The sequence below is a fragment of the Marmota flaviventris genome, chromosome 13 (assembly GCF_047511675.1).
Source record: "Marmota flaviventris isolate mMarFla1 chromosome 13, mMarFla1.hap1, whole genome shotgun sequence".
Lineage (NCBI taxonomy): Eukaryota > Metazoa > Chordata > Mammalia > Rodentia > Sciuridae > Marmota > Marmota flaviventris.
The window spans coordinates 72,110,270-72,124,127 of NC_092510.1; the positions used below are offsets into that span (position 1 = coordinate 72,110,270).

Sequence of the window (13,858 nt, forward strand, 5' to 3'; positions counted from 1 at the left end):
AAGAGTGCTTTATCAATTCTCCCCAAAAGGTGTGGTAGTTAAGAGCACACACTCTGGGATCAGATGCTCTGGGTTTGAATCCTGCATGGAACTTACCTTGAGCAAAGGTGTTTAACTTCTATAAGCCTCAATTTTCTTGGAAGTAAAGTAGGCATAAGGGTACCTAACCCCATAGGGTTACCATGAGGATGAAATGATCTCAATTAAGTATGTGAAGCGCTTAGGGCAGCATCGGTCCAGAATGAAGAGGTGGTTCAGGGCGTGTAGACCAGATGGTGGTGGTGGTGATGATGATGGTGATGATGAAGGGTGGTGAGACAATGATGTGAATTTCAGTTGTTCTGAGATCTGGGAACACTTTACTGTGTCCTTGCTTTCCCCTCTACATCCTGAGGCACTTAAGCCTCATTCAAAACAAAACAACTCTATCTAGTTTTACAGTGGGAAAAGAAATCCCCACATTAGCAGAGGAACATCTTGTATTCTGGCAATATTCAAGGAATTACTTATAATGTTTTCCAAGCTGCAAATCCTGACCTCTTAGTGGATGTTGAAGTCAATTTAGTAGGTTATTGTCAACATGTTTTTAATAAAAGAAAAAATAATAATTAAACAGAAGGGAAAATATTCAAGGACCTGGCAAGTATTAGAAGCCAGTATAATGTTTTATGAAGAATATATGTTACAGATATTTATTTACCTATATTGGTCGATTTTAGGTTGCAATGTATATGCATTCCATTCCGTGGATTTTTGTAAAAAAAAAAAAAAATTTTTTTGTTGTTGTGGCAGGGACAGGGTGGGGTACTAGAGATTGAACTCAGGAGCACTGGAACACTGAGCCACATCCCCAGCCCTATTTTGTATTTTATTTAGAGACAGGGTCTCACTGAGTTGCTTAGCACCTCACTTTTGCTGAGGCTGGCTTTGAACTTGCGATCCTCCTGCCTCCACCTTCTAAGTGTCTGGGATTACAGGCATGAGCCATCGGGCTGGGCCTTGTAAAAATATTTTGAAAACAATTTCCACAGTGAAGTTTCAGTGGTTCCTGGGGAATCCCAGGTAGCTTGGGCAGTTTCCTGGTTTCCAGCATGACAGAGTGCGCAGGTCAAACTATGGCCTCTCTCTCCCTGTAGAGTTGGCCTCCCAGAGACATCTGGACCTCACGGAGCTCATTGGAGTCCCGCTGCCCTCATCTGTGTCCTTTGTCACGGGCTACAGTGGCTTTCCCGCCTACAGCTTCGGGCCTGGCGCCAACGTGGGCCGCCCGGCCAGGACCCTCATCCCGCCCACCTTCTTCAGGGACTTCGCGGTCAGTGTCACAGTGAAGCCCAGCAGCCCCAGCGGCGGAGTGCTCTTTGCCATTACCGATGCCTTCCAGAAGGTCATCTACCTGGGCCTGCGGCTCTCCGGCGTGGAGGACGGACGCCAGAGGGTCATCCTCTACTACACGGAGCCCGGCTCCCACGTGTCCCAGGAGGCTGCCGCCTTCTCCGTGCCCGTGATGACCAACAGGTGGAGCCGCTTTGCTGTGATCGTCCAGGGCGAGGAAGTGACCCTCCTGGTGGACTGCGAGGAGCACAGCCACGTCCTTTTCCAGCGGTCCTCCCGGCCTTTGGCCTTCGAGCCCAGCGCTGGGATCTTTGTGGGCAACGCAGGCGCCACTGGACTGGAAAGATTCACGGTGAGTTCAAGTCCATTCCTGCAGGTCAGGGAGGCCCGGGGACATCCATGCCCCATGCACTGGATTCTAGGTGCTATTCTTGTTTTACCCTTCTGCTCTTGAAAAGGCATGCCTGTTAGGGTGGGGGGAACCTAGGCTTGGAACCCAAATCCCTGGGCTCCAGGGCTCCCTTTTAAACTCTGCCTGCTGATTCCAGATACTATCAGATTCTCCAAGTCTCTCTGTTTTCTTATCTGAACATGGAGATAAGAAAACCTGTTTCACAGGCTTGTAGAATCAAGTGAGATATGTGGAAGCACTCTGTACATTTTCAGCCATGATCAAGAGTAAGGTTATATCTTTAAACAATTTTATCTTTGAACATCTTTGAAATTAAGTAATTTCTTCAGCGGAGGCCTAATCTAGAATACCAAAGTGAGAAGTAACTGTCTCTCCTTTTGGATCATGTGCCCTGATACAAAACATCAACACACTGACTTTACTATTATTAGAATGAGCTTTTAGGAATAAGCCATTCTAAAAAAAAATCCCTGAGTTTTTGTGAGGATTCATTGACTCTCACAGGTATTTACTGACACCTGGTTACTGAGCCAGCAAAGGCATGGAGTGGCGTTTCTGTTTATTTGTACACAGTGGGAGGCGTTGGAGAAGGGTAAGGGCAGTTTTCACATGCCCACTTTGAGTGTCTGGTGGAGAATGAGCTGCCAGGTGGGGGAGCCGGTGAGCATAGAGGCCCAGAGGCTGCAGAGGCTCTTCTGGATTGAGGCCACCCACCTGGAGGAAAGGCTTTCTGGGAAAAGGAGATGGGCTCTTCAGGGCCTGCTGCTGACAAGCTGAGCCCTGGGGACAGCTAGAAGGCTGCTGTGGTAGGCCCTGCTTGAGCACAAAGCTGTCCAAGGGCCTTTCTAGCTAAGGGAGGTTCACATTATTTTGTCCAAGAGGTAAGCTGTGCTTCTTATTCCCCATGACACAAACAATCCTGTTTCCACCAGAGTCGCTGTGGATGTATAATTGACCCATGGTTTCCGCTTCCTTTTGCTTATCCCCAGGGTTCCATCCAGCAGCTCATCATCCACTCGGACCCCCGAACTCCAGAGGAGCTGTGCGAAGCCCAGGAATCGTCGGTGAGCCCCAGCATGCTCGGCCAGGGAGCGCCGGGCGCCCAGGCAATCCGTCATCCCCAGTGTCATGGACTCTCTGAAACCTCTCATCTTGGCAGGCGCTGCACCAAGTCCTATTTTGGGCTTTTGGCTTTATTTCACTTTTTAAAGAGCTGTAGCCATCCCTTTGGTATGGGGTTTGTGCGTCTTATAAGGTGTTAAATTCTTCCATGGCTGTGCAGTCAATGGCCTGGTTTCCAGGTTCCCTGCCAAGGAGAGTGTCAGATTCTAAAATCAGAGTTAAGAGTTTAAGATATTCTGGGTGTAAATTCCTATAAAAATGAACCTAAATTTAGATTAGTTTTATGCCTGGCAAGTGAATCAGTTCCTATGTTGGGGGTGGGGTGGGGGGGAAGGGAAAAAAGATGGCTCCCTCTCTTCCTCCTTCCTTCCCTCCAGGATTTGCTGAGCAGCAGGGTAGATAAAGGCTGGGGAGGGAAGGATAACCTGGGAACTATCTCCCTCCCCCAGCTTCTTGCACATGCTTACACACCCAGAGGCAGTGACTGAACTCAGACCCGACTCAGCATGGAGGGGGCTCAGGGAGAGAAAACAGGAGGAACTGGGAGCACATCAGGGTGAAGGCTGTCTGAGAGCCCTTCCAGGCAGATGGGACAGACGGCAGGATGCCAAAGTCAGAGGCAGGCAGCGGGAGGCGTTTCCCTAGGACTTCTGTTGCTCTCTGGGTGGTGTCACTCTCCAAACAAATCATAAGGTTGATTTCATTAATTTTGCACTAAAAAATGGAAGCAGGTATTGATGAGTTGGAAAGCCATGCAGAGGAGGAATTTGGCTGTGTCTGAATGTTTGTGCTCCTTGAGCCTGGGACCCGGCCTGGCAGTCATAGGAAGCCGGAAGAAAGGGAAGCTTACGTGTTGTCACTCATTCATCTCTGCACTGCCATTAATACTGAAGAAACAGGAACAACCCAAGAGCCCGAGAGCAAGGGTTCAGTTGCAAAATCCCAGCGCCCAGGCTGCTTGGCTGCCTTTAGGAGGCTAATTACAGAGATTAGGTAACAACAGGAAGTCTTACTTCAGGGCTAATGGTTCCTAAAGTGGGATTCCGATGACAGTCTTCCAGAGTGGGAATGAAGGAGATCTGGACAAAATGGAAGTTGACGTGTTAAGAGAGACTGAAAAGTGATGGACTTTGTTTGAGCAATGAGAAGTGGAAAGAAAGAGAATAGCTACCCACGCACAGGCACACATGTTGCCCCTTCAACTCCACCATCCCTGTGCTGCACGCATGCGCACATTTCCATGCGCATGTATCCATGTACCCTGGTGCACACGCGTCTCATAGTTCCTCTGCAAGAGTCTTGTTAGTTTCTGATTGGCCCAATTGCTATGCTCCTATGTAATGGCTCCCTTTGCGGGGCATGTGGTTTGTCTCCTCGCAGGCATCAGGAGAGGGCAGCGGGCTTCAGGACCCGGACACAGTGGCCGAGATCTTAGAGGCCGTCACTCACACTCAAGCCCCGGTGAGTATGGACTGCTGCTCCCTGTGAACTGGGTCAGCTGTTGGGGGCTGGTGCCCAGGGCCCAGGATCTGACATCTCTGCTTTCAGATCTGTGAGGTCAGTTGTGGGGTCCTCTGGGGAGGCCAGGAGGGCATTGGCCAGTGGGCGTTTGGCAACCTCCCGGTTCCCCTGTATGCGTAGCCATGAGAGGACTGTGCAAGGCAGGCATCGTGCACTACTGTGGCTTTGGATCGCTTCTCAGCTGCCCTTCCCCAGACCGGCAACAGTGGTAGTCCTCTTTCTCCGGGTATGGCAAGAGAGAGATTTTGTGGCAGCAGGGGCACATTTCAGCCTAGTGCCTGGCTCCAGGGAAGTGGCTCTGAACGATGACTGCTGTGGCATTTTCTAGGAGAGAGCACACACAGTTGGGCCTCCACTCCAGCTGTGAGGACTGCCAGAACACCGTGGGGCCCCACTCCTGTGAGCTGCCAAGCCACCCCAGCCCCATGGGAAGGGCTGCCCTCCTTCTGGTGCTCCACCTCTTGCCTGCTGGGAATGCCCACTGTGGCCTGTGGCCGAATTATTTTTGTGCTTAGTGACTTAGCAAGGAGCATCTCCATCACTGAGCACAGAAAGTTCTAGCAACCTCCTCTGGACTGGCTTACTTTGTGAGCTCACCTCTTATAGAAGAAACAGGGAGAGGTGTCAACGAGGCAGAGGCTGCAAACTCTAGACTTAGGGTGACAGGGATGTGGATGCTGTGGAATAGGACTGTAATTGTTAGTGCTGGAGGGACTTGTCACTTCTTGTACAGGAGTGTACAGAAAACTGCTCCTAATACAAATGGGCAAACTGAGGTCCAGAGAGGGGAAGAAATTGGCCCAAGGGTGCCTAGGTGCAGGTCTCCTGATGCCTACCCGTGCATTCCTGGCTCAGGAGGATTGTGAAAGTCTGTCCCCAGAATGGAGGTCCATTCTTGGCTAGGATTGGGGAACTTAAGGGTCCAGTGGGCCTGCCCACCTGGTGACTAGGGAGGGTGGCCACTCTGGGCAGTGTTATAATCCCCTGCACCCATCAGCCCTGGGCTGCTCTGTCCAGGACACAGGACAGCAGGGCACAGAGTGGTGGTCCCTCAGGGCTTGGAGCCTAATGCTGATCCTAGCATACCAGTCCCATTTGGAGGGAGGCCATCTCAGGCAGAGATGATAATAACCCATTTCTGGAAAGTTCTGTTTTATGATGAATAAGAATTAATATCCCTCTCAATCCTGGGGCTGCATCCAAGTCACCTCTGCCTAAGTGTGTCTGTGGTAAGGAAGGGCGTGGGGCAGGTGGAGGGGGTCTTTCAATAAAAACTCCTGCCTGAGCTGCTCACCTGCAAGTTCCTGGTCCAAGCCCCTCTCATCACCCCCTCCTGCACCCTGCCTCTCAGGCTCTGTCCTGCCTCTTCTCCATCCCTGGGCCTTTGCCAAGCTCAGGTTGTCAGGCCCTGAACTTGTCAACCCTTCTTTCTAGCCCTGTTTTCTGTAACTCTGCTCACTCTTCAAGGCCCAGCTCCCTGCAGCCATCACTCCCACCTCCATCCTGGAGATTTTATACGACAATAAAATTGACAAGTGATTTTTCTCTGGGTATTGGTATTTAAAGTGATTATTTTCTGTTTTTGTTTATCTCCTCATGCAGCTTTTTCAGTAACGAATATGGGATGTTGGTATATTGAAAATAAAGGTGTGCTGAGCATTTCCATGCCCTTTCAACCTCTGAATACATGTGATTGTCCCCACTGGACAGAGCAGGAAGCTGAGGCTCAGTGAGGTTACGTGACTTTCCCAACATAACTTAGCGAATAAGCAGAGAGCTGGTATTTGACCCAGTTCTGACTGTAAGAATGGAATCATCAAATTATGGGGAGCCTGAGAATCTTCCCTGTTCTGATGGGTCAGAGATCCACGGTGTATACACTAGATTCTGACAATGAAGAAATATCCTTGTGTTGTTAGGATAGATAAGTGATGCTGCATTAAGACATTAACTCTGAGGTCTCAGCATCTTAACAAGGTCTGTGTCTTGTTCATATCACAATTTGGACACTGGGCCCTTCTCCTCATCCCTCCTCCCCTAGCAACCTTCTTCTTAGAAAATGATGAGACCGTTTGGATGCCAACAAGCCCTGGGTCTCACGAGGTGTGGCTGTGGCTGGGGGTGATGTGACCCTTAGGACCTGCATTGGGATTTCTGCTTGGATCTCTGAACTGCTGTTTCCAGCTGTTGAGTTTTTGTGTTTGATTTTCCTTAGTAGGTAGGGTTGTTCAGGACACTGGCTGGCGTTGGAGAAGCTGCACAGGTGCTAGAGTGTCCCTGGAAGGAAGCCATTGCGTCTTTCCTATTCATAGGCCTTCAGCAGCAGGACACACCTGGGCTTAGGCTGGTGTGGTAGTCCCAGTGCAGTGGGGCTCATGCGCTGGGCCGCTCGTTCGTTCCCGCACCCAGTGCATCTTCACTGGGCACTTCCTCTGAGCTGGCCCTCGCTTCCGGGATTACAGAACTGTGGTCCCTGTGCTCAGACCTGTGGCTGAGATGAGCAGAGTCTTGCTGTGAGCTGACGGGGATTTAGTATGATCCAATGAGCATGGCTTCAGGCCCTGGGAGGCAGGTGTGGTGATGGCCCAGGACACAGCAAGGGGGGCTCAGCTTTCTTGGCTTATTCAGTATTTTGTGGATAAGTTATTTTCTCCTCTGAAAGTCACTGTCATTTTTTTTTTTTTTGAGCTTTTCTGTCAAGTCAATCCTTTTGGGTCTCATTTTTCATCCTTTCAGCCTAAAGAAGCAAACGTGGATCCCATAAATATACCTCCAACTTCACCCTCTCCCTACGAGGACACGGAGCTTTCTGGTGAACCTATACCAGAGGAGACCCCAGAAAACACCTCCAGCGTTGTCCAGCACAGCAACCTAGAACCAGGCAAGTCTTGAGGCCCAGGGACAGGGGATGGCTTTTCACTGAGTGGTTGCTGGGTTTCCAGCCTAGGGACATTTCACACCACTGTTACAACCCAGGCCAGAGCTCTGAGGTGTGGGGACAGGGTTATTTCTAGCAGTGCTGTTCCTAATAGCAAAAACAACCCAGAGTGCCCATCATAAAGAATGGGTGGGCAAACTCTTATGTCACTTGTATCTTTCCCAATGATGTGAAAGCTTAATGACCCAGGAATATGCTCTTGGTTTATTCCACTGAAAAAGCAAATTTCAAAACTTTGTGCTGGCCTCATTTTGACTATATGTTATTTATATCCATTTATGTACAGCTATGTAGATCAATGTGGCTATATTAGATATAACCTATGAGATGTTACAAAATGTTAGGAACAGTTATCTCCAGTTATCTCTGGGTGTTAGGATTGTAGATGGGTTTTATTTTTCTTTGTTGGACTTCTGTATTTTCTAAGTCTTCTGTAATAGTATTTATCATTACTCTTTTTTGCTTCTCCATCAGTTAATGAATGCTAGTCTAATAACTAGGTTTGGGAAGTTGGTGGTTAAGAGATCATATACAATATTGGACAGAAGAAAATTGTATAGTAATTTAATAAAGTTATAGTAAAACCAAGAAGTGAGGCTGTAGCTGCGAGAGCCAGAGGGTCCTGGGACACAGCTTGAATGGAAGCCCTGCACAGGAGCCTATTTGCTGAGGGCCTGGGGCAAGGAACTGAGCATTTCCCAGCCTAGAGTCCTTAACCAAGCGTGTCAGTAATACTGCCTTCCAGGTGAATGTGTCATAGAAGTGATTTTGAGTTGCAAATGCTGTTCTGGTGGACTTGCAATCCCTAAGGAAGGGGCAAGGAGCTGTCAGGGCAGAGGGAAGGGCAAGGACTCTCCCTAGTTTGAGCAGGCAGAATTGGAATGGAGAGTGACCCAGAACCCAGCACAGCTCACTGTGCCCAAGATCAGCCTAACTTTTTAACCTGCCCCTCAAAGGCCAGAGGAAAACCAGGGACTGACTAAAATGTTCCTTTCAATCTTGTTTTGTAGACAACCCAGATGATGGGGAGAAGGAAACCTGCACCCTGAGCATTATCCCTAGCTAGGGAAAGCCCCCACATAGTTGTATTACCAGCTTCCACAACAGCACCTACCTGGCCTCCACCCTCCCAGGGTCAGGAAAGAGGCTAAAGGCCCACGGGCTGCTTGCACAGCGCCCCCTGGTGGTCAATACAAGGAGGACACCCGCATCCCGCTGGTGCCTGTGCTCTGTAGTTCAAGTTCCTGGTGGTACAGGGTCCTTTAGAGAGCCTAACACTTCCCCCACACTGTTCTGACCAGGGGGTGAGCGACCTCAGTGTGCAGAAGGATCCCGGTCTGGAGACGGGTCCTCCCAGCTTCAAGGCCCCTACTTCAGCCACTACTCTGTGAAAATTATTAGTGAAAGGTTTCATTGTGCCCATGGGAGCAAGACACATGCTCTGGTGATAGTAGGGAAGCAGAATCCTGGGATTCCTGCCCGGCTCTTCCCAGGCAGCCTGATAGTAGGATAGGTCCCTGTTAGAATTAATGACTGGCTGGGGGATTAAAGGAGGGGTGGGGGTGAGGGATGGGGTGGATAACAAGCACGCATTTACTTTAGTGTAATTTCTTTTTCTTTGCTTTAGGTCTCCATTTGTTTTTTAAATTATAAAATAAATGTGTGCATGTGGTAACAATTTAATCAATACACAGTTGTATGAGCAATAATAGTTTCCTCTTCTCCTTCCACTCCTATCCTCTTCAAGATACAAATATTAAGTACTGTGGTATAGCCAAGTATGTATATAAACATATAGACACACACGTACATGTATGTTAGATAATATCATTATTATATAACATGAATGTTAAAGAATATATAATAATGATAGAACATGTATAGTTTGGGTTGATTTTTTTCTATATTTTACAAATATAGAACCACAATAACAATGAAAGTTTATCAGTCGCTTCCTATATGCTGTGAACTTTTCTCAATGTTTTTCTTGCATTAATTTATCAATTAATCCTGCAAACAACCCTATGAGGTGGGAAGTATTATGATCCCTCATTTGTAGGTGACCAGCTTGCATCATACACTAAGCAATCTGCCACAGGTCACATTCCTGGTAAGTGGCAAAGCAGAATTCCTGGCTGGTGGAGGTACCAGAGCTGGTGATAGAAGCCACCAAGCAATATTACCTTATCCTCTTGTTCTGCAACTTGGTTTTTTTCTTCTTAATCTAATGTTATGCTGTTACACCTTTCCAAGTTACACCAAGCTAGCAGGTAAAGAGACAGTTCATTCTTTTCCAGCAATGAAAAATGTAGTTATTAATTACAGAATGCCTTCTTCCTGTAGGGTCAGGTGAGATCCTGAATGACACCCTGGAGGGGCTTCCTCCTGTGGATGGTGACCCCATTCCTGAGATTGGCTCAGGGAGCGGGGACTTCCCTGTCACTGAAGAAGAGGTGAGTGAATGGCAAATTTCCTTTGTAAGTCAGTGGTGAACTTTGCTTATTTCAAACCTAATGGTGACTTGGAAACCATAGAGAACCAGGAGGGTTTTAGTTGGACTGCCCCTGTCCTCGTGATATGTAGAGGCAAGATTCCCTGGGCTTCGGGGTGCACCAGGCAAGGTGGAGGAAATGCGACCCCCGCTCATCCTCACACCTGCCTAGTGATGCATGCCAGGCCCTCACCATGGAAACCACCTACCTCCTGCTCCATTGTGGAGACTCCTCAGCCCTTTGAGCCCCCTTCAAGACAGAATCACATTAACTGCAGGCGTGTCCATGCTATTGCGTGGTGATTGGTTCTTCCACCTGCAATGCCAGCAGTGTTTGAAATTCTGGACACAGTAGGGTACAAAACTAAAGCAAATGTAGCTCTCTCACAATGACCCCTGCTAAAAACTAAAGTGCCAGATCATTTCTTCCCTCTCCTGGGATGAAAACTCAGACAGTTCTCATCTCTCCCAATCATCTGGTCACACTCGGATTTTCACAGGTATTTCACTTGGTCAGTCCAGGATAATATAAAAAAATTAACAAAAATACAAATAAATTTCCCCCTTTGCAGGTGTAGGCCTGGTGCACACCAGGATCACCCAGGGAAGGAAGCACTGTCAGGGGTTTCCTCTTTATTTTCTTCTTTCTCCTCCTCACTTCCTGTGGCCCTGGAGCAGCTGCTTTTAACATCTGCAGGGTCCGCTGCACCTGGAGAGGAAGGCCCAGCTGGGTGAAATTAGGATCTGGGCCTTTGGTGGGGAAGATGCTAGAACTTTCTCTTGTGGCAGCTCTTGGGATTCCTCCGAGGTCCTCCTACAGGAGACCTAGGAGGACCAAAGTTCCACTGCTGGCCTTTAAACCTCTGCCTGGGCTTCCACACCCTCTGGATGGGCCTCTGGGTAGAGGCCATAGCTTGATGAATTTAACCAGCTCCTTTTGCAGGGATTGTATCTTGCCTGTGTCCAGTAAAACAGCTGCAGACAGATTCCCCCTCTGTCCCTGTGTCCCCCTATATCTCTTTCTCCCATTCCCTCTCCTCTCTCCCCTTTCCCTTCCCTCTCTGGATCTAGATGGTCCCCTACTTTCCCCTTTTGTCTCCCTGGAAAGCATCACATCAGTCCCTGTGTCTCCCAAAGAGAATACACATCCAGCTTGCCAGATGGTTTTGGGGAGGAGAGAAGAGGGAGAAAGAACAGCACTCTGAAAATCCTTTCCAAAGAAATTTTTCCTCTCCAGTCACTCAGCTCCCCTCTCTATCAGGGAGGTAGGATGGCCTAAAACTGGTAGAACTGCTGTCCCTCCATTGTCTGTTAGCATGTCCCCATGAGTGAGGCAGCCACTTCTTTTAACATGTGGAAGTTACCTGATGGCTGTGGAATCAGGTGGATTTGGAATTTGCAAATGGAATTGTACTTGCCCTTTGGGGCTTTAGCTGATCCTGAGTCAGAGAGAGAGAGTCTCAATTGATATCCTGTGACATCATCTTTCTTATGTGTCTTTATGGGGAGAGGATAAGTCTGCAAGGACAATATGTTATGTGAAAGAAGAGCTCTGAGGACAAGTATGTTTGGGAAATGCTCTGACTTTCCCTTCATATAGGCCCTGAGAAGTCCTGCAGCAGGAAATCTGTCTTGGATCAGCCTTCTGTGTTTAGTATTCAAAAGCAAAAAAAATAATAATAATAATAAAAATAAAAATAAAAAATGAAAAACTTTGAAAAATGGACATAAAACATAGCCACTTGAGGACACTGGCAGCCAGAGCCACTCTGTTTCCATTTGTCCCCTTGCTGTGTCACTTTCTTGAATTCAGCCTATGTATGGCCCAGAGGGAGCCGAGTCATGGGAAAGAGAGGACAGAGGAGTAGCTGGCCTCGATAAGGCTGAGGAGGACGCAGGTGCTGCTTGCGCATCTCTGAAGCCGTCGGGCAAAGATATTGTCCTTTTGTGTGGACTGGTGCATGTGGACAGGGGTGTCAGAAGGCCCCTGTGTCCAGGCAGAAGCATCAGAGCTAGAGCAGACTGACTCAGGAGGCAGCGATCACTCCTCACTAGAGGGGCAAAGACACTGAGTCAAGCAGGGGACCGAGGTGCCCAGCAATCTGCCCTGTCCCTGGCTTCTGCAAATCTGGGACAGGCGTGGAGCTGGGGTGGGGTCGTAGACGTGAAAGTGCCTGGGGTAAAGGAGCTGCAGAAATGCAGGTTGCTGGAGGGGAGTAGGTCGTCTGTTCTCTCCACGTGGACCAGGACCAGGGGCCCAGTGACGTGGTCTCCTGTGATGTCTGTGTTTGTAGGGGTTAGCAGCAACAGCAGCAGGAGAGGCTGAAGTGCCTGTCAGTACCACCCCAGAAGCAGAGCTCAGCAGTTCGCCCACTGGGAGATCAACCCTGCTTATGACCACCCAGGATCCCGGGGAAGAGGTCACTTCTGTAAGTAACTCAAGTGCCTGCTGTGCGCCACCTGCTATCAGGGAGGGGGTCAACCCAGTTGGAGCAGTCACTAGCCTTCCTCATCTCCCTGCAAAGTGCAGAGTAAAGCCCTGTGAGGCCAAGTCTGGGTGGCTCTGAGTAGGAGGCTGAGGTGTGGCTTGACTGATTGGGCAAGAGTTTGTGGAGTGCTGTGGCCTGCTGGCCCTGGAGTGGGGACTGAGGGTAAATAGGATGGTCCTGGTTTCTGGAAACTCAGTAGTAAGAGGTTCAAGAGCAGAAGCTGTTGTTGCTTGGTGAGCACAGAATAGGGGCCCAGAGACCAGCTTTGGGGTGAAGGAGGTAAAAGGTGAGCCCGGGAGGAAGAGAGGAAGTAGCTGGGCAGATGGGGATGGGACAGGTGTTCCGTGAAGCGGGGTGGCAGAAGCAAGGCCTGCAGCCTCATAAAACAAAACAAGTACATTGTGACCATGGGCCTCTGTGAGGCCTCTGAGACCATGGCAGGGCAGATTTAGGACTCCATCAAGGAGACTGAGGGGATCCAGCAGAAGTAAGGTGCCATTGAAAGGTAGGAAACAAGGAAGAGATGTAGTCAGATTGGAAATCTGCCTTCCCAGGGGAGAAAGAATGGGGGCATTCAGCCGCCACCAAATTCTCAACATGAACCTGAGTAAGGTTGAGGGAGCACTTTCAGAATGTGGGAGGAGTGGAGCCAGATGGCCCTGTGCTAGGAAGAGCAGGAGACAATGAGTGGTCAAGTGGTCAGTGAGTACATATAGCTCCTTCAGTAAGAAGGCCATGGAGCCCACGGCCTGGGTTTTTACCCCCACCCAAGGACTTCAGTACCCGTAAAGTTCTGCATTTGGGACCAGTGGCAGAGGTTGGAAGGGACCACTGGAGAGCAAGTGTCACCCGAGGGTAACATGGCACAGCTGGTTGCTAGGGTGCTGGGAGCAGGAGTCCATATTCCCACACTGATGTCACTCTGCGGGCACAGGTGCAAGGTGCCATCTTGGTTGTGTACTTGCTTGGAAGGTGCAGGAACAACAGGATGCAGGTGCAAAAGGGGCCCTGTCTGATCCCTCCAGCAACAGCCCAGTGGTCCAGGGTCATGGTCCACTGCCATGGTCCCTCAGCATGCCTTTCTGTTTAGGGACTGGATAATGAAGGTTTAGCAACGACAGCAACAGGGGAGGCTGAGGTGCTCGTCAGCTCTGCTGGGGAAACAGAGGCTGGCAGCATGCCCACTGGGGAGCCGGTCCTCTCCACGTTCACCCAGGACTCTGGGGAAGACGCCACCCTGGTAAGGAGCATGAAGTGCTGGGATTAGGTACTGGCCTTCTCAGTGTGGGTCCCACACTCAGCAACTCCCCTGTGGGGAGGGGGACAGTTCTCTGACTAAATGCTCGCTCAGGGGTGGAGCTCGCTAGGTTGGGTTGGTGTGTGGCACAGCCCCGGGAGGCCAGTGGGGAGGGGAGCCAGCATGAGGGCAGTGGCCAGGTGAGAGTGGGAGAGGAGATGGAGTTGCAGCTGGTTGTCAGAAGGGGCAGCAGGGTGACAGGGTGCAGGCAGACCAGGCCAGCAGGTGGAGGGCATGGCCAGTCCTGCACACCCAC

The 13,858-nt window shown here is 49.7% G+C and overlaps 1 protein-coding gene across 3 annotated transcripts in view; it reads left to right on the top strand.

Annotated features, from left to right (window-relative positions):
- The window catches only part of Col15a1 (collagen type XV alpha 1 chain), a 108,564-nt gene that overhangs the window by 38,929 nt on the left and 55,777 nt on the right, over window positions 1-13,858 (top strand). For all 3 annotated transcript variants that reach the window (XM_027930846.2, XM_071600770.1, XM_071600769.1), the window contains 7 exons: window positions 1,137-1,684; window positions 2,734-2,808; window positions 4,247-4,327; window positions 7,124-7,268; window positions 9,669-9,778; window positions 12,111-12,245; window positions 13,396-13,545. In XM_027930846.2, coding sequence (XP_027786647.2) covers window positions 1,137-1,684; window positions 2,734-2,808; window positions 4,247-4,327; window positions 7,124-7,268; window positions 9,669-9,778; window positions 12,111-12,245; window positions 13,396-13,545 — 1,244 coding nt within the window. The remainder of the gene's footprint in view (window positions 1-1,136; window positions 1,685-2,733; window positions 2,809-4,246; window positions 4,328-7,123; window positions 7,269-9,668; window positions 9,779-12,110; window positions 12,246-13,395; window positions 13,546-13,858) is intronic.